This window comes from Tyto alba, unplaced genomic scaffold, assembly GCF_018691265.1.
Source record: "Tyto alba isolate M040663 unplaced genomic scaffold, T.alba_DEE_v4.0 Super-Scaffold_13, whole genome shotgun sequence".
NCBI lineage: Eukaryota > Metazoa > Chordata > Aves > Strigiformes > Tytonidae > Tyto > Tyto alba.
This window is the reverse complement of record NW_024881275.1, coordinates 1,161,834-1,186,744: the sequence shown is the minus strand read 5'-3', so window position 1 is coordinate 1,186,744 and position 24,911 is coordinate 1,161,834. Positions and strand designations below refer to the sequence as shown.

The 24,911-nt window shown below is 40.1% G+C and overlaps 1 protein-coding gene across 3 annotated transcripts; it reads left to right on the top strand.

Annotated features, from left to right (window-relative positions):
• Positions 1-48: 48 nt before the first annotated feature.
• On the top strand, positions 49-24,567 carry ARSK (arylsulfatase family member K). Of its 3 annotated transcripts, XM_042788031.1 has the most exons (9): positions 49-361; positions 5,446-5,575; positions 7,536-7,695; positions 13,797-14,079; positions 17,429-17,600; positions 19,111-19,335; positions 22,301-22,525; positions 22,611-22,660; positions 23,880-24,567. In XM_042788031.1, the coding sequence occupies exons 1-9, from the start codon at positions 209-211 to the stop codon at positions 23,925-23,927; spliced, it is 1,446 nt and encodes a 481-aa protein (XP_042643965.1). In that variant the 5' UTR covers positions 49-208; the 3' UTR covers positions 23,928-24,567. The 3 variants fall into 3 exon arrangements, with proteins under 3 accessions (XP_042643965.1, XP_032848979.2, XP_042643966.1); XM_032993088.2 differs by having other exon boundaries at positions 50-361; positions 22,611-24,567; XM_042788032.1 differs by lacking the exon at positions 49-361 and adding an exon at positions 1,643-1,774 and having other exon boundaries at positions 22,611-24,567.
• Positions 24,568-24,911: the final 344 nt, after the last annotated feature.

Genomic DNA, 24,911 nt, shown 5'->3' with positions numbered 1-24,911 from the left:
GGTGGGCGCCGCCGTTGCGGCGGCCCCGCGGCACGCCGGGAGCTGTAGTCCTCGCGGGTCACGCTGGGAGCTGTAGTCCGCGGCGCCGGGGCGGGAGCGAACGGCTCCGCTGAGGCCGCGGCCCCCCCCCCCCCCCCCGCCCCGGGATCGGCGTTCGGGTGCTGCCGCTTCCCTTCTCCGCCCACTCCAGGATCCCGGCGCTGGGGTGATGCGGGGCGGCGGGCCCCTGCGGCGGGCCGGGCTGGAGCTGCCGCTTCTCCTCCTCATGGCCGCCTCGCCCTGGGTAGGGGCGAGGCCGCGGCCCACCGCCCGCGGGAGCCAGCCGCGGCCTAGCGTGGTGCTGGTGGCCTGCGACTCCTTGGTGAGTGGCCAGGGCGGGATGGCAGCGAAAATAAGGGTGTTCTTTCACTCCCCACCAACCTCCGCAGAGCGGGGCGGCTTGCTTGGGACAATGAGGGCAGGCCTCCCCTGCGGCTGAGGCAGTCGGTAACTCCTGTACTCTGAACCAAACTCGGCTTTTTTTCCCAGGAGCGTGCTGTACGTTTTTATTTTACTATTTTATTTTTTTCCCCGGTGCACCACAATAGTCAGAAACTTGTGCACAGGTCATTCTCGCGGTTGGCTGTGGCTCATACGGCTTGCCAGCAGGGCTGTGGGGCAGTGCAGCAGTTAATGGGACAGACCCGGTGTGTGAAATGGACTCTTATATCTTGGCTTGAAAAGCGAAAAGGAAAGGGAGGTCACTAAATCCTGTTATGCTTGCCCTTTTAAATCCTAGGAACGTTATGCCTCCGCAGCAGATGGGATGGGGGTGTTTCTGTAATCGTGGATTAAATGATGGAGTTAAGGTGTTGGGCATCATATATTGACTTACATTGACTTTTATTAGGTATAACAAATATTACAATGAATTATCAAATCAATATCTAAAAGGATACAGGAACTAGTAGGTATGGGTTTTTTAAATTTCTAGTGTCTTTATTACAGTGATTCATTGTTACATTTAACGCCCGGAGGTGTAGAAAAGATTTTTTTCATTCACAAATACTAAGTATCTTTCCTTGCTCACAGCTAAAGACAGCACATTTTTCACCCTTTTCTCACCTTGCTTCTATCTGCCCGCTCAGCATACTGGAAGTGTTTTTATGGGGGTTTTACTCTGAGGAAAGGAAAAGCCTTGGTTTCTCTGTCTCATCTGAGCTCTCCTTCCTGTTAAATCAAACTTAAGCTCCATGGTATTATTTCCAAGGACTCACGTCTCATGGCTTCTCATTTACTACTGAGAAATCAACACTTGTCTCCCAGTCATCTCAGAATTCCATCCTGACTGCGCAGGTAAGAGCACTTCTTGCCTGCTGCCTGTTACTCTTGGGATGGATGAATTCTTCCTAAGTATTTGGTAAACATGTGTTTCCTTCTTCAAACCCTTTCTTAAAACATGTTTGCTGTGATTTCAGAGATAAAGCAATAGCTCCGTATTTACTTTACTTCCTTTGGCTCCATTGTTTGTTTATTTTGAGAATATAATCTCTTTTAACATTCCGAAGTAATGTGTGGTTTTTGTATATGAGACTTTTTCTCCAAACTTTCAGCTTTTAGTAAAACTTATATTTACAAATAAAATGCTGAATTTATAGAAGTGTAGCTTCTGGGAGTTCATCAATGGCCAGTTTGTCTCCAGATACTAACAAAAGCTGCAGATGAATCTTTGTAGGGCTTCTATATGTCCTGTAGACATGAGGATTCTCATGGCTATCTTACAGGGATTAGTGAGGTAACCCTTACAAAAATGAAAGACAAAGACCCAGATGTTTGTGATGTTCTTACAAAAACAGTTAAGAACAAGATGCTGTGTCTGAAAAGTATTGTATTTATGTAGTGCATACAAAGAAGAGTATGTTAAAAGAATCACTGTGTTGCATAAGTTTTTTATGAGATGGATTTGAAGACAGATAAATCATTTTGGTTACATTGCTAGTAGGGAACAGGAGGAGGTGGGTACTGTTGAGACTTGACAGTTTGTCTGGAAAAAAACCTTAAATCCTGTAGGCTCTTAAAAGGTATGAGCTTTCATTAGAAAGTGTGCCTGCCTCTGTTGTGGGTGATGCTGTCTATGAAAGACTCACACCAGTTTTGTTCAGTGTGACAAAAGTTTTCTTGGTGATGCTGGACTGCCTGTGGTCTCCAGGGCAGTAACCTCTTGCTTGAACAACCACAGCAAGTGACACAGAGCACTGTGCTTCTTGCAGGGCTTGCTGGTGGAATGTGCTAGATAGTAGCCAATTCAGCTCCTGAATTGCTACCTAAGGTTCACTGGGTGATGACAGGCTTTCTTTGCAATGCAGCTCAAGTTCTTGGATGAAATGCGCTTGCTTGTGTAACTCAGAATAACTGTATTTCCTCAGGGACTTCAAAATCTGCAAGTCCTACACAGTTCTTGGGGAGCGGATTTCCAGAAATAGCTGTAGAGCTTTCACCTTCTCAGCCTGTTAAAGCAGCTTACTTCTTTCACTGAATAGACATGTCACTTGTCTGTCCAGTATTGAAAGAATGAACTCTTGTCTCCAGCTGTTCAGACAAACAGTAACTTTGTTGGAGAAACTTGTGGATGTGTTGCTGGCAGGATGACACATCAGTCATGTATTTTCTAAAAAGCACTTTCAGCCCCAAGTTCCATTCATGTTGCAGATTACGGCTTTATTTCCAGTTTGTCCTACTGAATGCTTGTTCTGATTGCCATTTGTTGTAGTGTCCAAAATTAGGTGATCAGTCTTTTACCGTTGTCTGATCTCCAGTGGCCTGGTTTACTCTGTAGTTGTCCATTGCAGTGTGGTGCTGGGATGCCACAGTTAGCTCTACTGGTGGCAAATGAAGCTACAATGCCATGTTATCCAATAACATTTTCTGCCAGAAAACAAATGGAGGGAATTGTTTTCTTCTGCATGCAGTCCCTGGATTGAACTCTAAAGAGTGAAGAAAAAGACTTTAGTCTCTGATTGTGGACTTAATATATGAACGGTGGCTGGGTAGCTAGTGAGCTAATGAAGTTCTTTTGCTATAAAGTTAAAATATTTTAAACAGTGACAGAATAATTGTAATCTTAAAATATTTCAGTAACTTATAATAATTATTTCCTACTGTGGAGCACAATTATGGTGTGCTTAACTATGTTTTCTGGGTTCTTTCTGAAACCTTGCAAAATCTGATTATGTATGTGCAGTATTCTTTGTAAATTCTCACTTGGACGATTAGTGCCTACCTCTGCAGAATCATGTGTAACGGAAGCAGTAGTAACACAGCCTGTGAATTCTTCAGGTTTGCTCTCACTTATTTTTGGTGTTGTTTTTTAATGTCCTCTCACAAATAATTTCAGAATATTCAACTAAAGTCAAAATTTGGGAGTATATCTGCTGATGTGCAAAACAGCATAATATGAAATTGGTAAGTCATCTTGCATTGTCTGACCTGTGTTCTTGAGAAGCTGAAGATGGAAGGAAACTTATTGTTCTTTCCATGTAAGCTTGTGTAATGTTTCATATAGGGGAATATTATGTTAGGTACGAGGTTTCAAACAGCTCTTTTCAAAACAAATGCAGTCTGTTTTTTTAAAAAACCATTTTCTTAATTACAAACTGTAGCATCTAACAATTCTCATAACTCATGCATCCATATGCCTGTTTTTTTCTAATCTAATAGCATTTTCTGTTATATATTGGAGTTTTCACTGTGACTCGGATGCCTAAGAAGTGTTTGTACCTGTTTCAAATGTACTGTTATTTAAAGGTGAGATTGCACAGAAGGTTAGGCCTTCGTCCTGCATCCCTTGAGACTGTACATGTTCTTTAAGTTTTGAAGTAGATGATCAAAGGTCTCCATCTGAAGCAGTCATGGAGTTTTTATGAATAAAACTACCTATTCAGTATGAAGAGAAAGTAACTGCCATGATTCCCCACTGGTCAAATCTGCTGATCTTTCGTTATGATCAGCAGGAGCAAAGTGGTTGCTCAGTTTAGTATTTTCTGTTGAAGAGGTCATATCTCACTAAATAATTGTTTTCAAGATTTCTCACCTAACAAAAAAAAAATACAGTAACAGCCACAGTACAGTTTTGTACTTAATGTCATGTAATGATGACTATTATCTTCAGCAGACACCAAGAACCCATTGTGCCAAATTAAGCTTGCTCAATGTATGGTGTGGAAAGCATTTTTTGTAGGCTGCTGATGCTGATAGGCTGCATGTGGATACAAAGAAGTTAGTGCAGGGTTACAAGCAATCACATACCACCTGTTCTGCTATGGTTTCTTGTATAGGAACTATTCTCACTTAATAAAAATAAAGTAACTTGATAGGATGGTCCACTGACCATATATGGATTAGAGGGAAGAATTTTCATGCTGGCATTTATTGTGCAAAGGCTGATGTGGTAGTTTGTACACTGTTTTTGGAACAAATGAGCTGGTAGCTGGTGAATTGTAACTGGGGTTTGATGAACTCTTCTGGCCTTCTTGTCTGACTGTTTGAATGCTCTTGCAAACTAAATGCTGTGCCAAACACAACTTCTAAGCTACCCATGCTTTAAGGTGTTTGTGCTTCTATCACAAATCTAGACAAGGACTACTCAGATGCCCACATCTGAATAATGTCTCTGACTGGGAGATCTATTAAAACTGCAGACTCACTTGAAGAGCTGACCGGTAAGGCTGAGGCTGAATTGAGACATCTTTCTGAACCGAGGAAAGACATATGACTGACAGAAGACAGTGACCTGAAACAGGGCAGTCTGCATGAAATATGGCTTCACGACATCATAATTTTGTACAATAGAAATACCAATTCAAAACTCTGGATCTTTTTAAAGTTTATGGTTAAATACTCTAGCTAAAGAAAAGGTAAAATGAAGGATCAGTAAAGCATCAAAAGGGAGCCACTGCAGATGGCATTTCAGTGGGAAAATAGCCTTCCTTCAGCTTGCTGATCACTTTTCCAGTCCATAGTTTAAAATAAGTTCACAGAGACATGGTGTAGATAAATGTTTAGAAACAGAAGACTGAGAAATCAGTTCTGTCTTCACAGAAATATGGTCCAGTGCACACATCTGCATTAGGATTCAGACTGATTCCCTTTCATCTTTCACCATACCTATCCCTGTTGAATGCATCATGGTAGGACCCTTCCCCCGCAAGAACTGGAGGTTAGAATATGTATAGAAGTGGAAGGAAGTAATCTTACCAGAAATAAGTCCAGTTATCTTTTACATTACACTTTTTCACAAGTAATCCATTTTATATTGATCTAATTAAAGATTCTCAACACTTTATTTTCCATACCTAAGTAGAATTGCCAACATTTGAATAATACAAGTTCAAGGTAACAGGCCTATGAATTAATGCAGCCAATATTTTGAGTTAATGCTGTTTATATACTGGTTTTCTCTGATTGCAGGATGGACGCTTGACATTTTATCCAGGAAATCAGACTGTGGATTTGCCTTTCATAAATTTTATGAAAAGATATGGCACTGTCTTTCTCAACGCCTATACCAATTCTCCAATTTGTTGTCCTTCCCGTGCAGGTAGGACCAAGCAAAATGTCAGATAAATACTTGCACCTGTCAATTTAAATATGTGGTAATGATGGGAAATTTCAAATGATTTAATTCTGAGGAATTTGTTTTGTTTTTCAATAAGACTCAATTTTTTTAGTTTGTGTCTGAATTTATACAATTTTCTCATCTTTTTTTTTTCCTCCTTTTTCCACCTCTATGTGAGCTCCCAAATATTTTTGCAAATTCCACTGAAGCTTCATTATATTTGAAAAATCTTCAGGAGTTGTAGAGAAATCATCAGTTTGTCTGCTGCAGTGCTGTAGCTGCATTCAGAACTACTCTCCCTTCCCCATACAAAGTTAATGAATCTTTCCTGTTCTCAGGAAACAGCTGAATAAAGCAGTGACTGTTAGCACTGCCTTCCAATGACATTTATTCCAAACACTCTTAAATACATAACATGTCATTCAGTAGCTTTAATTTAATGCTTCAGTATTTTTCTTTACTTTTTGCAATCATTGTCCTCTGTTCAATTTCACACTTGCAGAATTTTCTGGGAAGTTAGAGGGAAGATATACTATTGAATCAAAGGTTACATCTTAAAGCATTTCTAGCCTTTTCAGTTGTTGCAAAGACCTTCCAGGGGTGAGGTAAATGAAATTTCATCTGTATCCAAAAGGGAGATCCCCCTTTCTCTCAAGTATATATTGGAAGAAGCAACCTGTCCTGACTGCAGCAGGCACAGATTGTCAAATTTAGTGTTAGTATTTAGTACTGCATTTATTAATAAACTGGTCCCCTTTTCTGATTCTGAAGGTCCCATTTTCAGTGACTGAGGTTACATGAACATGCTGTCAGTCTTGTTTTCTTTTTCTTGATTTTTGTGTCTTTCAACCAGTCTTCGTTGCTGAGAACAGTAACCTCGTATTAGGTTATTTAATTTTAAGAAGTTTTGTGAAAGTAGCAGCTAGTCCTCCCGGTGAGAAAGAGGCTGCATGATGAATTCAACAGTTCTTCAGTTCTGTTTAGCATTTTAGGTGGTCCATCAACATCATCGTGACCACTGGTCAGTTACCACAAGTGCAGCTCTGAACCAGTGGGTCATCTCTTGTTTAGCCAGTAGCGTAGAGACCTGCAAGGAACTGAGGGTACATCTATTGTGGAAGTGTCAGGGATGACACTAGAGGAGATGGTAGGAAGGAGAACTTTGGGGTGGGGAAAGTCAGAGTATGGCCATGGTATGGGATTGGGGTTGGCACACTGTGGTTACAGGATATTTCCATTGCTTATAGAACAGCTTAGACTCTAAGTTAGTATTGGGAAGAGTGAACGATTCTTGATAAGCTGCAAAGAAACACAGGAATTTGCTAATAAAAGCTTTCCTTATAGTTCCTTTGCAACTCTTCCTTTGGTTTTCTTTCTTCTTGGCGTCTTCTTTAATAGTCTCACTTTGTATCTACAGCCGGTAGTGAAGTAGGTTACCTAAAAAGGATAAAACTGAGGGCATATAGTCTTTACAGAAATAATATACTCTAATTCCCTCTGCAAACTTACTTAAATATAAATTCACATTAAAATCTAACTGAAGTAAGGGGAGGTAATACTCTGGAACACGTGTAAATACATGACTGCTTCATGAGGATCTATAGTACCATGACATTTTCTTTCTGCAATCAATAAGAATGTTTCCTGATCTACAGACAGCATTGATTTAATGATTATATAGCACTTAGAATGATGGCACCTTCTGCGATTCTGGGGAATATTTTAGTAAATGTTATTCATATTGATGATGAAAATAAGATTTGGAAGAGTAATACTTTGTATTCCCTGTTCTATTGGATCACAGCCTGGACTCCTTACCCCTAACATAATAAAAAGATTGATCCCATCTCAAGTATATTCAACTTATATTTAGATAGGAAGTACCACCTACTGATCAAAAACTGTATATCTTTTTTTTTTTTTATTTTCCTTTTTTCCCCAGCTATGTGGAGTGGTCTCTTCACTCATTTAACAGAATCTTGGAATAACTTCAAAGGTCTCGATCCAGATTACATAACGTGGATGGATCTCATGGAGAGGCATGGATACCACACACAGAAATATGGGAAACTGGACTATACTTCTGGACATCATTCAGTAAGGTAATGAGAGAGATTCTCCTGCTATGAAATGAACAGGAGTGAATAAGTCATGTAATGGTCTGGCAAGGGGTTCCTGTCTCTGATTGAAATGGCAGTAGCTTTAATTTAAAAGAAATTGTGTTAGGAAGCTAGTGAGGGTCTGTCCTGCAACTTTATGCTAAGGCAAGCATATCCCATGCAGATGCACTTTTACCTGTAACGGTAGGTGAGTATTAAGACTATGGTTTTGCTCAACAGGGATGAAGGTTCTTTTTGATCATTGGTATTGCTCTCTGACAGAAATTCATGAAATGTTTTTGCCTTACCTTGAGACTTCCTGGCTTGATTATGTTAGCAGTGTAGGCAAAGCAGAGCAAAGAAACATATTTGATAATACTTGAATATTAAATCTGCCATCACAAAGCATGAGTTGTTTGGGTTAAGACACCTCCCCCCCACCCCTCCCTTCTTCCCAGGCTCAGCTTCACTCCCGACTTCTCTCCCTCCCCTCCCAGCAGCGCAGGGGCACGGGGAGTGGGGGCTGTGGTCAGTCCATCACCCTTTGTCCCTGCCGCTCCTTCCTCCTCAGGGGGAGGACTCCTCACACTCCTCCCCTGCTCCGGCTCGGGCTCCCTCCCACGGGAGACAGCCCTCCACGAACTTCTCCGAGGTGGGTCCTGCCCACGGGCTGCAGCTCTCCAGGAACCGCTCCAGCGCGGGTCCGTCCCACGGGGTGCACCCTTCAGGCACAGGCTGCCCCAGCGTGGGTCCCCCCCGGGGTCACGAGTGCTGCCAGCAAACCTGCTCCAGCGTGGGCTCCTCTCTCCACGGGCCCACGGGTCCTGCCAGGAGCCTGCTCCGGCGTGGGGCTCCCCACGGGGTCACAGTCCCCTTCGGACACCCCCCTGCCCCGGCGTGGGGGCTGCAGGTGGGCATCTGCTCCCCCGTGAGCTCCGTGGGTGCAGGGCACGGCCTGCCTGGCCAGGGGCTGCTGTGGGGGAATCTCTGTTCCCGGGCCTGGAGCTCTCCTCCTCCTCCTCCTCCTCCTCCTCCTCCTCCTCCTCCTCCTCCTCCTCCTCCTCCTCCTCCTCCTCCTCCTCCTCCTCCTCCTCCTCCTCCTCCTCCTCCTCCTCCTCCTCCTCCTCCTCCTCCTCCTCCTCCTCCTCCTCCTCCTCCTCCTCCTCCTCCTCCTCCTCCTCCTCCTCCTCCTCCTCCTCCTCCTCCTCCTCCTCCTCCTCCTCCTCCTCCTCCTCCTCCTCCTCCTCCTCCTCCTCCTCCTCCTCCTCCTCCTCCTCCTCCTCCTCCTCCTCCTCCTCCTCCTCCTCCTCCTCCTCCTCCTCCTCCTCCTCCTCCTCCTCCTCCACTGACCTGGCTGCCTGCAGAGTTGTGGCTCTCGCATCTTCTCGCTCCTCTCTCCAGCTGCAATGGCAAAGCAGGTGGTTTTTCCCCCTTCTTACACACGTAGTCCCAGAGGCGCTACCAGCGGCGGGTCAGTCCTGGAGCCGGCTGGCCTTGGCTCTGTGGGACGTGGGGGCAGCTTCTGGCAGGAGCCACCCCTGCAGCCCCCCTTGCTACCAACACCGCGCCACACAAGACCAGTCTACTTCTTATGCTGTAAAGCTCTCTTTAAAAAAAAAAAAAATTACTACAATTACAGAAATTTATGAAGAAACATTTAGAAACTGACTGCTTTATGTTCAAAAAATAGTAAGTATAGTATGTCTGCACAGTGGGGACAAAATGTGGTGTCGCCTGTCCATGTGTTTTTATGAAGATGCACTATCTTCCTGATTAATAGTGATGTCCATTGTTGAAATAATAATAAAGAGGAGCTTTTTCTTTGTTAAAAAGAAAAGGTTAGAGTTCCTTAAATTTTCCTCACTTCTCTCATTAAAATGAGCAATCAGAAGTTGAAAAGTCACATTAGTAGTTAATAGTATGTTGCATGTACATACTGCTTTTCATCTACAAAATACTTATAAATAGTATCCACTTTAGAATCTGGCCAAAGTAATAATTTCTTCTCCAGTTTAAGACTGTCAAAGAAGAAAAGGAAGTTCTTTTCCCTTTCTCAATGTTCCAGTTGTACACTGTATGTAAAAGATTATTCAAATACAGACTTAGAGCAAGAACTTAATGTTTACTTACTTTACCAGGCAGTGTATTTGTGTACTACTGATGCTTCTCTCCTGTCTCTGTCTGCAGCTCTTCTTTGTGACTTAACATCAACTATAACAGATGCATGTTCAACCTCTGCTTTTCTAATTTTTTTTTTCCCAAAGTCTGTATTATTCTGCATTATTCTTAAAACTTTTTTTTTTTTTTTTCCAGTAAGACACAATTACTTGTACAACATACTGAAAATTCATCTGCTATAGGATTATTCTGATTCTTTATGCTTGCTTGTATGAATGTTGAGAAAGTTTCCTCTCTGGCAAGAAACAGCTAAACATTAACACGATTGTTTACAGGTGTTTGTATTACTGTAATGTAGAGATGATTTATTGTGATTGCTTCAGGAATTCATGGTTTTCAAAAGAGCATAGTTTTAACAGCACACTATAAAGTGCCAGTAACAGACCATTCTTTGAGAAAGCAAAGGGTCAGATTTTGTTCTGTGTAGTGAAGCAAGACAGAGATGATTCTCTGGGTGCATCATTAAGCACGTCTAGAACAGTTTTTCATTAAATGAAAATTACTCCAAAAAAAAATAAAATTATCTGCATTATTATGCAGATCCTTACACTTTTCTTCTCAATCACTTTTGTGCAGAGAAAATTCTGTATTGTCTAACTAGTATATAGTATGCACTCACCCTGCCCTTCACTGAGATAGAAGAAATGTTTAATAACTTTGAAATCTGTTTATCTCTAATCTAAAGTCACTTCAGGTTTAAAGAAGAGCCGCTCTAATTAATTCCAGAAGTTCCTGGCTGTTCATATGATAACTGGAACACAAAGGTGGCACTGAAAAAAAGGTTAGTTGCATATAAATATCTTGTTTCCAGAAGTCTTGCTTTCATTTGCCTGAGCTGAAGATCATAGGTGAATTCTGGTTTCGGTACAAAGGCCTTCACATGGGGAGTGCAAAGCTAAGCAAACATATAGTCTTTAGTTCCCAGATAAATTTTAATGTGTAGGAATTAATGCAAAGAAAACTTTGATGTCAGACTATACAGAAGAGGAACATAATTTTTATGTTGCTTAATTTTCTAAGTTGGTAAACTCTGCCAACTCACAATCTCATATCCACAAACATACTCACAAATACTAAGATTTGTGTTCAAGTAGTCTGAACAGGATTGCTAGCATGCGATAGGGCAAGGGATGTCATCTGATAAGCTCTTTCCTATTTTTCTGCTGATTGGCAATGATGAAATGGCATATTGCATAGGTATTTTACACTCTTTAGGAATGAAAAGTTGCTAATGTGCGATACTTTGCCTTGAACTCCTGCTTACTTTGGTCTTCGGGAGCATTAGGCAAATAGCCTTTTTGTTTCTTTCTTGTGGCTATCTAGCTGTATTTGGGTTTTCTGTTCCTGTTGGAATACACACAGTGCGCAGTGACCCGGTTGCCATCCTGCTATGAGGATGCTGCTGATAAGTTGTCTGTAAGGTGATCTTAACACTGACAGCCCCTTCTTCAGTACTGACCTGTTTTGCTGATGTCATTCGTGTTCTTGGCTATCAGTGCACACCTTTACTTTAACCTTGATTTATACTTATTTTGCCTGGTACCCTCACATTCGAATGGTTCTACTTGTAACATTCTAAATATTTTTGTTACGGATCTCCATAGATGAGAAATAAATTAAGATAATTCAGGGTTTTTGCAAAACTGTAGCAACACCAGTATCAGTTGAGCTACAATCATGTACTCTGATTCCTCTCATTCTGCCCTGTTCATCTACTTTAGTGATATGGTTAAAGTCTCACAAACAGAAATTACGATGTAACCATATAATCACATTGTATTTGCATAGCTCTTGGTCCCATGAGGCTGAATTCTTAGCCACTTCAGAGATAACAGGAAAATACTGCAAAGTCTATGGTGTTGCAGTTTTTTAATTGTCTTTTGCCCTAGGCCTTTATCCTACATTTTCACCTGGTGCAAATTTTTGATATTTTTTTTTGCTATCTTTCTCTTCAGCGAGAGATTGAGATCTGTACTTAACCGGATCAAATCCTTATTGCTGTTGGAATAAGTGTGGGTAGGGGTTGAGAATAAATGAAAACAAACACATGGTTAGTCAGCCTTTCTGTGCCTACATAAGAGGAATTTGAAAATGGCAGTTTACAGTTTTTAATTCAAAAAATGAAAACTGCAAATACAATTCATCAGTCAGAGCAAAACGTACATCTCATTCCTAGCATGCCATCTGTGTAGAGATTTAAAAACCCTCAGTAGCCAATTAAGCAATCTATAAGTAGTGTAGAAGAGTTATAACTAAGGTTCTTGTTCATTGTGGAGATAATTAAAATGTCCTGCTATTTTAATTTCTTGTTAAAAAGGAGACTAGCAAAGGAATATAGAACATTTCAGCTAGCTCAAGATTCAGCGGGCGGTATTATCTCTTTAGAAACTTTACTCGAGCATATGTGTTGTCTCTTTAAACTACAAAACCACCACTGCTCCCTGTTCCCATATTTACCTAATAAAAAAAGAGTTGTCAGCTTTTCTCCTGCAATACTGCAGTTCTGTAACATGCATTGATTCTGCTTTGTCCTAACCTATTGCAAATAGTGCATTGCTAATACAAATCATCTCTGTAACTAGGAGTTACACATATCTTAAAAATACAAACACACAATGGAATATACTAAGTATACATTTGAATGTGACTTATAAGATAGTTATAAGTTATGCTCCATGCTGGAGCAGCTCTGGAACGGCTGCGGCCTGTGGGGAGGACTCACTGCGGAGAAGGTTTGTGGAGGACTGTCTGCAGTGAGAGGGGAGCCCCGGGGAGCAGGGGAGGGATGTGAGGAGTCCTACCCCTGTGGAGAACTGACTGCACCCCCTCGTCCCCTGCCCCCTGCACTGATGGGGAGGAGGAGGTGGTAGAGATACTGGGAGCAGAGCTGAGCCTGGGAGAAGGGAGGGATGGGGAGAAGCTGTTTGTAACAGGTGGTAATGCTTCTCATTGTCATACTCTGTCTGTTAAGTGTTGTTGTTGCTAGTGACTGAATTAAAGCCATGTTCTTTTTCTTCCCCTAACGAGTCTGTCTTTTGCCCCAGACCATAACCGGTGAGCACCCCTCCCTGTCTTTGCCTCAATGCATGAGCCTTTTGTTTTACTTTCTCCTACCCATTCCCGAAGGGAAAGGTTTGAGTGAGCAGCTGCATGGTGCTCAGTTGCTCTCTGAGCTCAAACCACAACATTCACTCTGGCAAAGAAACAAGGGCACCTGCAGCTCAGATTTTTCAGGGTTTTAGAGAGGCAACAATTGTCATGATATTAGAAAATCCATTCCAAAAATATTTTGTCATCAAAGTGTTATAAGTGTTATCTTTTTTTTTTTTTTTTTTTTTCTTGTTCTTGCTTTCTCTACACCCTCCTCTGTTACTCCCTTTTCTTGGTAGCGTTTATCAACTGTCAAAAGCAATTGTACAAGATAAATCACACTTAAGAGGCTTTTGTCATAAGTGTTTAAAAATGTTGTAATAATACAATTCAAAACCAGAATGTTGCTTCTAAAGTCAGCCTTTCCAGGCAAGTTATTTCCCACGGGACTTTTTCAAATAACAAAAATCTAAGTCTCTCTTTACCAGGTAAACAGCGTGTGAATCCATGCCTGAATGGGGAGCAGGGTCAACAAGATGGAGATGCTATTTCTAAAAATTATTTTGTAGATGTGAGAACTGTTCTGACATGAAGTTATAATAAATAAGAAAGAAGATTCAGAAGCAGAAAAAAAATGGCTAAAACTTTGAGTATAAAGTAGATGCAGAATAGCTATTGATCAATTGAATGACAATTCTCCTTTATGTAGAAATTACAAGTAGATTGCAGCTACAAGTATAGGGAAAGTTCTTCAGGAATTCTTAACTGTCTTGACTTGGAGGAAAAGTGAAGAGAACATTTTCCACTGAGTATGTATCTTGTGTATGTATTTTCAGTAACCGTGTGGAAGCCTGGACTAGGGATGTTGACTTCCTGCTCCGGCAAGAAGGGAGACCCATGGTAAATCTTACTGGTGATAGGAAGCGTGTGCGAGTGATGGAAGCAGATTGGCGGAATACAGATAAAGCAGTAAATTGGCTAAAGGAAGAAGCCATTAACCTTAGTGAACCGTTTGTTCTTTACTTGGGACTAAATTTGCCACACCCATATCCATCACCCTATGCAGGAGAAAATTTTGGATCCTCTACATTTTTAACATCTCCATATTGGCTTGAAAAGGTATATGAAGATGAAATTTAAATATAAATTTATTTATAATTGTACTTACTATGAGCAGTATTTTATTCCTCACATGATTTTTCAAGTCCCACCCAGTTCTGGTATTTCAGTACACAGTAAGAAATTACTTGGATGAGATGTTAGATTTCTGATTTAAGTCTAAGCAAATAGAAGTGAGGATTCTCTGTCGTAGGAAAGGGTTTGTTAGCAGTAGTCACAATCAATAAAGAAATTTGGAGTTCAGTGGCTGGAAACATTAAGTGGAGATTGAAATTTTTGCTATACTTAGCTGTAACTTTTTTTCAGTAATGGTCTGAAGTTCATTGTTTATGACATTCTGTATAATACTTGTTATAAGTGATGCTATATTTGATCATTCTGTCTGAGTTTTATAGTGAGAGATTGACTTTTCTTACAATATGAACCTAGAACGTGAAGTAGTAAGACACAGCGGAAGGCCCTCTTTTCTGTTAACTTCTTTCCATGCTATTATGGCTTTTCAATGGTTTTAGAGTGTGGAAAAGTCCCATTATGTCCATATGTGGAAAGCTAACAGATAGCGCTTCATTCCAAAGAAGTAGTAAATATTTTTTTTCTCTGTCTTGTGTGGTCTCCAGATGCCATTATCTGTCATAAAAATTTAAATGGGTTACAACAGCTTTCACTGCATAAAGGCATTAAGATTCTCTGCAGCTGAAGAACTGAGAATTAGGTTGAAAAGATTTTATGCTTCCTTTGAAAAAACACATACACAACTTATATCTCATTTGACCTTTTCAACTGGGGAACTGCAAAATCTCTTTTTCTGAGTGCAACAAAAATACAAAGACATAGGAAAATGGGTATACAAATGAAGGTTGAGAGATGTGAATTTCTTTGTAATAGTGAGGGTTGTGGGTTCTTTTCTTCCAGGGATAGGGAGAAATTTGTGAGGAGAGAAGCATGGGGGAAAAATCCTTCATTTGCAGAAAACAAGATCTAGCACTGATATCTCTGACAAATTTTTGTCATCCTTAAACCAGTTAGAGTTCTTGAGCTGCATAGTTTATTGAGGTCCTTTCTGCCACTACATACACGTACTCAGTTATGTGACCCACATTTTACCGTTTCTTGACCATTAACTGATTCTTCTGGAATGTATCTGTGTTTTGACCATGGAAGAAGTAGTGTTTGAAAATGGCAGAGATCAATCTCATGAGGAAGTTTGAGTGCATAGATGAAGAACTTGAATTAGATTATGTTTACTGTGGAGCTAATACAGAATGGAGTATCAACATGGTATGTTTATGAAACCCTGTGTTGTTAAGCAGATGGTCCCCTCTATTTTGCACAAGGTGGCACTTTTTCAGGGCATGTGGCTTCTTTCCTAGCTATGAATTATTGCAGACAGGCAAAGGGATTATGACTTTGTGAATCCTTAAAGCCCTGTAGAAGAGGGTTCAGCCTTCTGACAAATTGTGGATGGAGAGGGACATTTTTTGCTCCCATTATATCTTAAGCAACTAATAAATAACATTTGAGGAGTCCAAAATGTGACTACATAGCCAAGGGCCTTCAGTAAGAGGAAGATGACTGAAGCAGTTGTCTGCTAATACTTTATCTTCCATGATTTCTTCTTGCAGCCTATTTTCTATAGAGCCTAAAGAAATGTAGGTTTTGGTATGTCTGTTTGAGTATTACTAAGCTGGGTTTTATCCCTGTGGGCATTTTATCTCCTGCTGTCTTACCAGCTGTTTAGCTGCCTGTCTCTTCTCCCAAGTAACAAGTGACAGGATGAGAGGAAATGGCCTCAAGTTACACCAGGGGAGGTTTATGTTGGATATTAGGGAAAATCTCTTCACTGAAAGGGTTATCAAGCATTGGAACAGGCTGCCCAGGGCAGTGGTGGAGTCACCATCCCTGGAGGGATTTAGAAGATGTGGTGCTTAGGGACGTGGTTTAGGGGTGGAGTTGGCAGTGTGAGGTTGGGCTCAGTATTAAAGGTCTTTTCTGACCTGAATCATTCTGTAATTCTATGACTTAATACATCTGCTAGATAACTCAAGAGGGAATATTGACAGTTGTGGAAGGTGGAACTTTGTGGGTAATGGAACACACGGCTGTAACAGCACTGGTGGTCAAAGATACACCATGTGCTTGACAGACAGACACCATGCTAGTCGCTGCCCAGACAGCTCTTAGTTATCCATGCCACAACTAGGAGCAAAACCGAATTGGGTTCAGCAGGGGCCAATACTTAAATTGCTACACCAATAAATAGGGATGTAATGCTCCTAGGGACAACTTTGGTCTGATTGCTTTTGTACTGCGTGGAGCCCCTTGGATGGTAAGTGTGCCCATATTTTATCAGGAACCAGTGCTGCCCGTGTTTGGGGCCAGCCCAGGCGTGGAGCCCTGGGAAGGTGCTGCACAGGCACTGGAGCTGCTGTGCCATAATCTAGGTCTCAGCTCTGTTAGAGAAGATTTTCAGAGATAAGTGGGAGCAACAGGTGTGGTTTTATTATTTAATAAACTTGAGGTTTTCCTACTGAGCTTATATCTTTGCTATGTAGTTTGTGCTGTAAGACTACAATATAGAAGTAATTAACGCTGTTAAATGCGGCACTTAATTAAGGGTATGCTTACAAGTATGACTGCCTAGGCTAAATGTGTATCTCAAACTTTGAGGCTCTAAAGCTGGCACTGTAGCACACAGTATCTCTGGCTATTCCAGTTTCAATATACAAATCCAGCATTATTTGTAACCGATTAGCTCCTGCTTTTTAGTTTCAGACTGATCTTACACTTTACAATTAAATGGATTGACATCTGTAGAAACAAATAGAAAAGTATTAGAAAATTGGACTAATGTAGAGAGTTATTTTTATCACCGTGTCAAGACCTGTCATCCACTGCTGTGGAGACCTTCCCAGCTGAAGTGAATTTCCATGTTGTTCTGTAGGCTCACATAACACCTGATATTTTTGATACATATGGTTTATAGTTATCCCATAGTTAATGAGACACTATGCTGATGCTTCTGTACTTACTCTAGAGTACAGTTCTAGAAGGTTGTTCTGCAGTATCTCTCTTAAAAAAAGACATCAGGTGGTAAAGCACATATTTCTGGCTCCAGGTCTTAGTTTCTAGTTGATTTTTATAGCTCTCTTTTAAAATGACTTGACACCTGTGGAAGCAGAGGGGAAGTATGGAGGAGATAGCAGCACCATGTAACAGGTAAGCAGCTGGTGTTTCCTGCATTACAAAATGAGAACAGTGAATTTATGCTAAAAAATTTTAAATTAAATCTATTTTTTAAAAATTTGTTTAATTCAGTTGCTAAAGTAATGTTAATTTCTTCTTATTTTAGGTAACTTATGAAGCCATTAAAATACCCAAGTGGTCTTCTCTTTCAGAGATGCATCCAGTAGACTATTACTCATCTTACACCAAGAATTGCACAGGAGAGTTTACAAAGCAAGAAGTGAGAAACATTAGAGCATTTTATTATGCTATGTGTGCAGAGACAGATGCCATGCTGGGTAGGTAATGTTTCATTATTCAGTGGGTTTTCTTGTTTAGATTTTTTTTTAAGAAAATGCTGATAGAGTTGGTCTGGAAAAAAAAAAACAGTTCAGACCTGGGAGTAGGTCATATGGATGTTGCTTAATCAGTCTATGTGATAAATAACTGGGTAGCTTTTAAGGCTATTGCAAAGTGAATTCAGAGCAGTCTGAAAAGTGATCACAACCACTAGTCAGAGACCCTGTAAAAGCCCATGAACTGCAGCAAAACATTGTACAAGAGGAACTAAATACTCTTTGATTTGATTAAGTGCTAACTGAAATAATGGAAACGATTATGAAGGGGACAGACCAGCAAAGCAGAGCTGGAAGGAAAGATAAATTTTAGGGCATAAGCAGTTTCCTTAGAGATTGATTTCAAATGTGTAGACTGGGTGACAGCCGTTACACATAAACTAAACAATAAAGTTACCTTTGAAGTCTCCCTTAGTAGCATATTATTGAAAGTTAGGGAGAAAAATTAATTAGGCATTCAGAAATCTTCCTACTTTGCAGTAAGGTCTACATACATAAAAATTATAATGCAAATTGGTCTTCATTTACAGTATTTTATTTCTTAATTTGAAAAGTGGTCGTGGAAGAAGAAGAATTTCATTGCATGCTAATATGAAATTAATGAGTAAATAAGCTATTTTTTTTAGCAATGCTAGAATGATAAAGTAATTTGAAAGACACAGACTTACTCTTCCACATTTTATGGAAGGAAAGAGATCAACAGGAGCTTGACAGTTTTAGGGAATTAAAGTGTTGCAAAGTATGGAATTACCACAGAATCATAGAACGGTTCAGGTTGGCAGGGACCTTACAGATCATCTAGTTCCAACGCCCCCCGCCATGGGCAGGGACACCTTCCACTAGAGTAACTGCACTGGGGTTTAATTTGGTAACATATTTTTAGTTTTTAACTAGTCTGTTTAAACAAGAATCATTCTGGTGTTTTAATGTTAAAGCTACGTAAGTGCTTTGTTTAATTACCAACTTCACTGATCTTGGCCCTGTGTTTGTTGCACAAATCTATGTGTGAGGGGCTCCTGTGGGGATGTGGCCACAGGAAGGAGCAACTTCCACTGATTATGTGTGAGGTGGATACTGTCAAGAGTCTTTCACCCTAATTCTAATGTCAGGGCTTCTGCTGGCCTATTTTACTGCTGCTGAAATAACATTTATTACTTATGCTAGAAATTAAGCAAAACTGACAATAGCAGAAATGCAGCTTGTCCTGTGGTGCATCCTTGCCTTTTGAAATGTTTATGGTTGTTGTTCAGTGCCCTTTACACTTTGTTGGGAGCCAGACCCTTGCAACTCATTGGCGACTGTACATTATTCTGGGCTGAACATTTCAGGCGCTGCCTTCTGTGGCAGAGAGTTTCCAAACCTCTGACTGGGATTCCTCAGGGTTTGCATGCTGCTTTACAGGTACAGAAGTTGGGAGGAATATTTTGAAGGTGTATCTTTTTTCTTGTTGCAGGCGAGGTTATTTCAGCTCTGAGAGATACTGGGCTTCTTAAAAAAACAATCGTCATATTCACTGCAGATCATGGGGAACTTGCTATGGAACACCGGCAGTTCTATAAAATGAGCATGTATGAAGGAAGTTCCCATGTTCCTCTTTTAGTTATGGGGCCAGGTGTAAAAGAACAGCAGCAAATACCAAATGTGGTATCTCTCGTGGATATATATCCTACTATGCTTGGTGAGTTAAGGGAGTTTCAAACTAAAATCTTTTTTCTCAGTTACAGTTATTATTATACATTTGTATTATAGTAAGAATTATGTTTTCACTTTGTGAGACAACGTAGCGACACAACAGGAGATAACAATTTATCTGTGGAGCATACTTACAGACTTCACACAAAATGCAAAAAAATTACATAAAAATTACTGTTACTATCATCAGCATAATTGCAGTGAATGTTTTTTATCGTCTTTTTTTAATAACAAAAAATCTTATATATAATCAATCAGATGCATTTTAGATATGAATAATCCTTGCTAGCCTTCATTCCTAACAGTTTACTGTAGAAGTTACAGTGTAAATGCATCCAGAGATGAATTTAAACTTGAAAGGATGGCAGGTTCACTAGTTTATCAAAGGAATGTTCTTTATGAAGGGTCACATGGAAGAAACATGATAAAGACTTTGTATAGGAAACATACAATTGGTCTGGGCAAGCATAATAGATATATAGTAATGGATATCCATTATGACCTTCTTGGACATGGAAATACTCATTATGGGGCATAGAACCATATGGAAAGAACTGACGTCAAATTACATACACATGGATGGAAATTACTTTTAAGATTAAATTTTTGAACAATAACCTGTGGTGAACCGTACAGGAGATGAATCTTACTGGAACTAAACATTAGGTGAAGTTGGCATTCGAGGCCTTTATCTGGGATCTTTTAGGCTACTGATCAGAAAAATGTTCTTTTCAAGGCAGTCTACAAAGCTTGGTCTTTAAGAAGTGTCACTTGTACACTGCAATTGCCTGAGAGAACATGGGACAGTAGATAAAACTGTACTCCTAGCAGTGAAATTCAGTGAAAAACCCTTTTCTGTATTAAGTTGATTCTCTAAAAACAGAACAGAAGATACTCACCTGCCTGTCTCTTCTCAAAACTTTTGAACCAGTTATGCAGTTGAAAATAGGATATAATCTGAGTAGCTTTCTCTTCTAAATTCTGATATAAAGTCTTTTATATATATATAAAGTAATCTGTATTAGATATGGCTCTTATATATGTTGCAGTATGGTATGTAGAGTTAAAAATCTCTTTTTTTCTCCTCTGTGTGCCATTTCCCCATATGACATAAATGGTCAGGTGGTTTAACAGCCTTCCTTCTTGTTCTTTTCCTCCTTTTCTTTTTCCTTCCAGAACTTTGTATTTATAAGGCCTTTCCTTCTGTTCTGGCAGTTCCCCTTTCCTGTAATCTGAATGTCAAAAAAGGCACATACGTCAAGATGAATGTAAAAACATGAAGGATCATCTCTGTCATCTAGTATCAATTCAGGCTGCATGCTACTGCTGACTAGTGAGGAAACAGATTTCAAGTCTTTTTGTGATAAATGTAATCCCTCTGCTTTGGGTTGTCTCAGGGCAGTAATCTCTCAAGACATCATCCAAATGCTTTGCTCGAGACTTCCTCCTTTACTGACTTTGAGATTAGGTGCACCCTGTAGCAAGGGCACTCCAGATGTTTTGATTCCAGCAGAATCTGTGTGATACAGATAATTCAGCCAGAAGTCATTTTTTAACAGGATGTAGCATAGCCTTTCCTCCAGACAGCACTGGCTTTGTTGGTCTGTGTGGAAGTACCTTCGGGTCTCTGTTGGAAACGCAGGAGCTACTGAAGGTGCCAGCCTGGAGCGTTGGCATGTGGAGAAAGCAGTTACTGCAACTAACAGCATTACTGGATTAAGATGTCAGAGGAGCAAGGCCTATACCCCTTTTTAACTTGTTCAAATGTAGTATGTATTTGTTCAAGTTTTGAGTCCACACACTGGAAGCTGCTGGGTTTACATGCTACAGGTCTTCCTAGTGCTTATTCAAATGCTGGCCTTTTTATTTACTAGAGGAAGAACTACGGATTAGTGACAGGTATATATGCTGCAGAAGCAGAGGAGAAAAAGGAAGATACATGCTGATAAAGGAAAAAGTCACCTGTGGACAATTTATATGCACTGAGTATCACCACTCGGCATAGAACAGAAGATAAAATAGTACCACAGTACTCCGTGAAGTGTTGAATTTTGAATGGCTATATGCTGTGTTCAGTGGAGTGATTGAAAACAGCGATACTGTCATACCCTGTTTTTAGGACACACCTAAGATTAGGTAACATCCCTGGGATTCTCAAGTATGTTTTTCAGAATGTCTCAGAGAGATCTTTGCAGATGCTTGATATTGACCTGATCTTTGGGAGCTAGAGGCACTTGTGATGTAAATTGATACTGAGGAGCTTATTCAAGTTATAGCATCCTCTAGGGGCCGCCAGTAGGCTATAGAGTCATCCAGTGTTCCATACGTGCACTGTATTGGTACCACCTCTGATACCATCTTCATCTCCAGCCCTACCAGAGGAGCAAGTGACCCTGTTCCTCAGTTTCCCCATCAGTTTTAGTTGGTAACCATAATGGCCACCTTTTGTAAAGTGTTTTGTTATTCACCGGTGAAGAATGCTAGACAGGAGCTTAGCACCATTATTATCAAAGAAATGCATGGTTAGACCATGTTGGATATGAAACTTTTAGGATCCTTTCATGCTCTGACAATCTGTTTCTCTTGCCTGACGTAGTCAGAGCAGAAGGGAAGGGCATAAAATCATGATTGGAAAAAACAAACAAACAAACAAACAAACAAAAAACACCACCCATCACTGGAGGCTATTGCAATCAGTTTTAACATCTGTTAAAGACTGACTTGGACATAATTGATACTGCTTTTGGTCAAGGTGGTGGGGAGCTGACCTTGGTTCCTTAAAGCTTCTTTAATTGTGTATTTTGGGGTTCCTGTGATCTACAAGGAGAATAATTTGGAACGCATGTTTTATGACTGAAATAGAATTTATGTTCAGCGCCTGTAGCATTACATTAGTCTTTCCTAATCATGGTAACTGCAGTACCGTTTTGACTTTGTGTATCTTTGCTTAGATATAGCAAGAATTCCTGTCCCTCAGAACCTCAGTGGATATTCTCTTATACCACTGCTGCGTGAGAAGGCTGAAAACGAGGTGTCACCCAGAGGGCCCCGGCCCTCGTGGGTGCTGAGTGAGTTCCACGGGTGCAATGTGAATTCTTCCACCTACATGCTGCGAACTGGAAAATGGAAATACATCGCGTACTCGGACGGCCGTTCAGTACTTCCACAACTGTTTGGTATGTTACAACTTCTGTGTCCTAACTGACTCAATAACTTACTTAAATGCAAGTTGGCTCTTCACTGACTTTTTGTTTGTTCCAGACCTTACTGCTGACCCAGATGAGCTGACAAACGTCGCCATAAAATTCCCGGTAATTGTTCATTCCTTGGACAAAATACTCTACTCTGTAGTAAACTACCCAAAGGTTTCTTCTTCTGTTCAGGAGTATAACAAAAGACAGTTTATCATCTGGAAACAAAGTTTGGGTCAGAATTACTCAAATGTTATTGCCAACCTTAGGTGGCATCAAGACTGGTTAAAGGAACCAAAAAAATATGAGAATGCAATTGACAAGTGGCTTAGTCAAAGTACGTAAATAAAAACAACCTAGATTTAATATGACTGAGGATATGAAAACATTCTGCATTTGTAATCTTATACTGTGATTCAAGGGTTAGAATTATTGTCTTATATAAGCTACTGAAAGCAAAGATGCCCAAACAATTACTGCTGTGTGTTAGAAAGCCAGAAGCATTTTATATAACTAGCTGGCACAGCAAATCTAGGTTTTTACACGTTATACTTCTGTAACAGTTATGCACAGGAAGGGATAGTACCTAAGTACTAATTGCATGTATGGAATATTTAGCTCTTTGCAAAAATGCAGAGTATTAAGCATTAGAACTCAACAGGAATTTCCATTTCTAAGAACAAACTAAAGCAAGGATTACAAAATTTAGTGTAGTGGGGTACCAATTATGGTGGAAAGTGCTGGAGCCACCTTTGCATCAAGGCGGATTTTAAGCCCACAGTGGACGCACATTCATTCACCTTAGAGAAGCTATAGTGGTTAAAATATAATCCAAAAGTTAACAACTACTGTTGGTCTGAATGTAGATGCAGTTTATTCAGGTACTTATTATGTCAACATTCCTGTTTTATACATGATTGACTCTCCATCTTTTCAAGATCTGCCTTCTAATCTTTTGGTTTCTGATCTGGTACTTACTACTCCTTGCTGTTTAAAATTTCATGGTAGGCATTGGCTACTAATTGGACATGTGTGTAAGTGAAGAGGAATCTGGTCTCTGGTCACTGCCAGAAATTAAAAAACAAACCAAACAAACCCAAAGCAAAACCCTCTGACCAAACTGTGAGTAGAGCAGTTCTCTGAAAAGGGATGGTGTGATTAACATAGCACGAGATGAAAACTGCTTGTCTGAATCTCCATCATGCAGTTAGATTGTGCAGGTAAATGTGTTAATGTGCATCAAAGAGTGGAGAACTGGAACCTGCAATGTACATAGAGGAGATGCAATTGTAGCTTTCAGGAGAACTTAACGTAAAAATACCATTTCACATTTTTCCAGGGGTGTGACAAAAAAAACAAAGCTGTTTTGGAAGAAGGTAAGATTTAGCTAATAACTCTTCTGCTGAAGGAAAAATGTAATTGTAGCAGCACTTAGATTTGCTTATTGTTGATCACGGTTGTTGCTGCTATAGTAACAGTTCAGGATGACATTATACTTCATACCTAAATGCGTTCTGTAATGAAATACTCAGTGGTAGGAGAAAACAAGTAAAATAAACATGAAAAATACATGTATTTTCTGATGGCTAAGCACTCCCTATGCATTTCGGAAACAGCTTGCCACGCTACAGTTAGGTACATATGTATGAATGCTGTAGCTGTTTTATATTTTTGTGTTCATAGAACATTAAAGCTTGCCTTCTACTACTTAGTGCTATGGTAGCATTTTTTCTTTTTTTTTTTGATAGGCAAGGAACAAATTAATAGTTAAAAAAACTTTGAAACACTGTAGCACATGTCATGATAATTTTTGCTAGAATAAGTTCAGACAGCAGTGAAATTATTTAGACAAAATCCACATCTTAGCAGTGTAATGTATAAGTTGCACACGTAAAAAAAATAAATATAGTCATATGAAGGCTTGTTCAGGCAGAAAAAGAATTTAAAAATTGATCACTTTCCAGAGGTCTGGACAGAATGAAGTATGTTGTACAGAACACAGTAAAATAAAATTGTGGTGAACTATATGTGTTTTGTGTTTGTGCTTTTTTTTTTTTTTTTTTTTTTAATGACTGTTTACATTACTAGGGAAAATTGTATTTTGTCAGTTCTGTGCTTTCTTTAAAGACAAGAGCTTTTGGGATGTACTTCCCCTCACAAAGCGTTAGGCTTACAAAAGTGCGGTTTGTGGTACTCCGTGAAACGGGGGGGAAAAAAAAAAATAATTAAAAAAAAAAAAACAAAAAAAAAAAAACAAAAAACAAATTGGGAAAACAAACTTCTTACCGTAGCTGCTTGCAACAACTTCTTGTATGACAGGCTGTTGTCCCGGGACAACGGGGGCAGGTTTGCAGAGGATGCGGGAACCCCC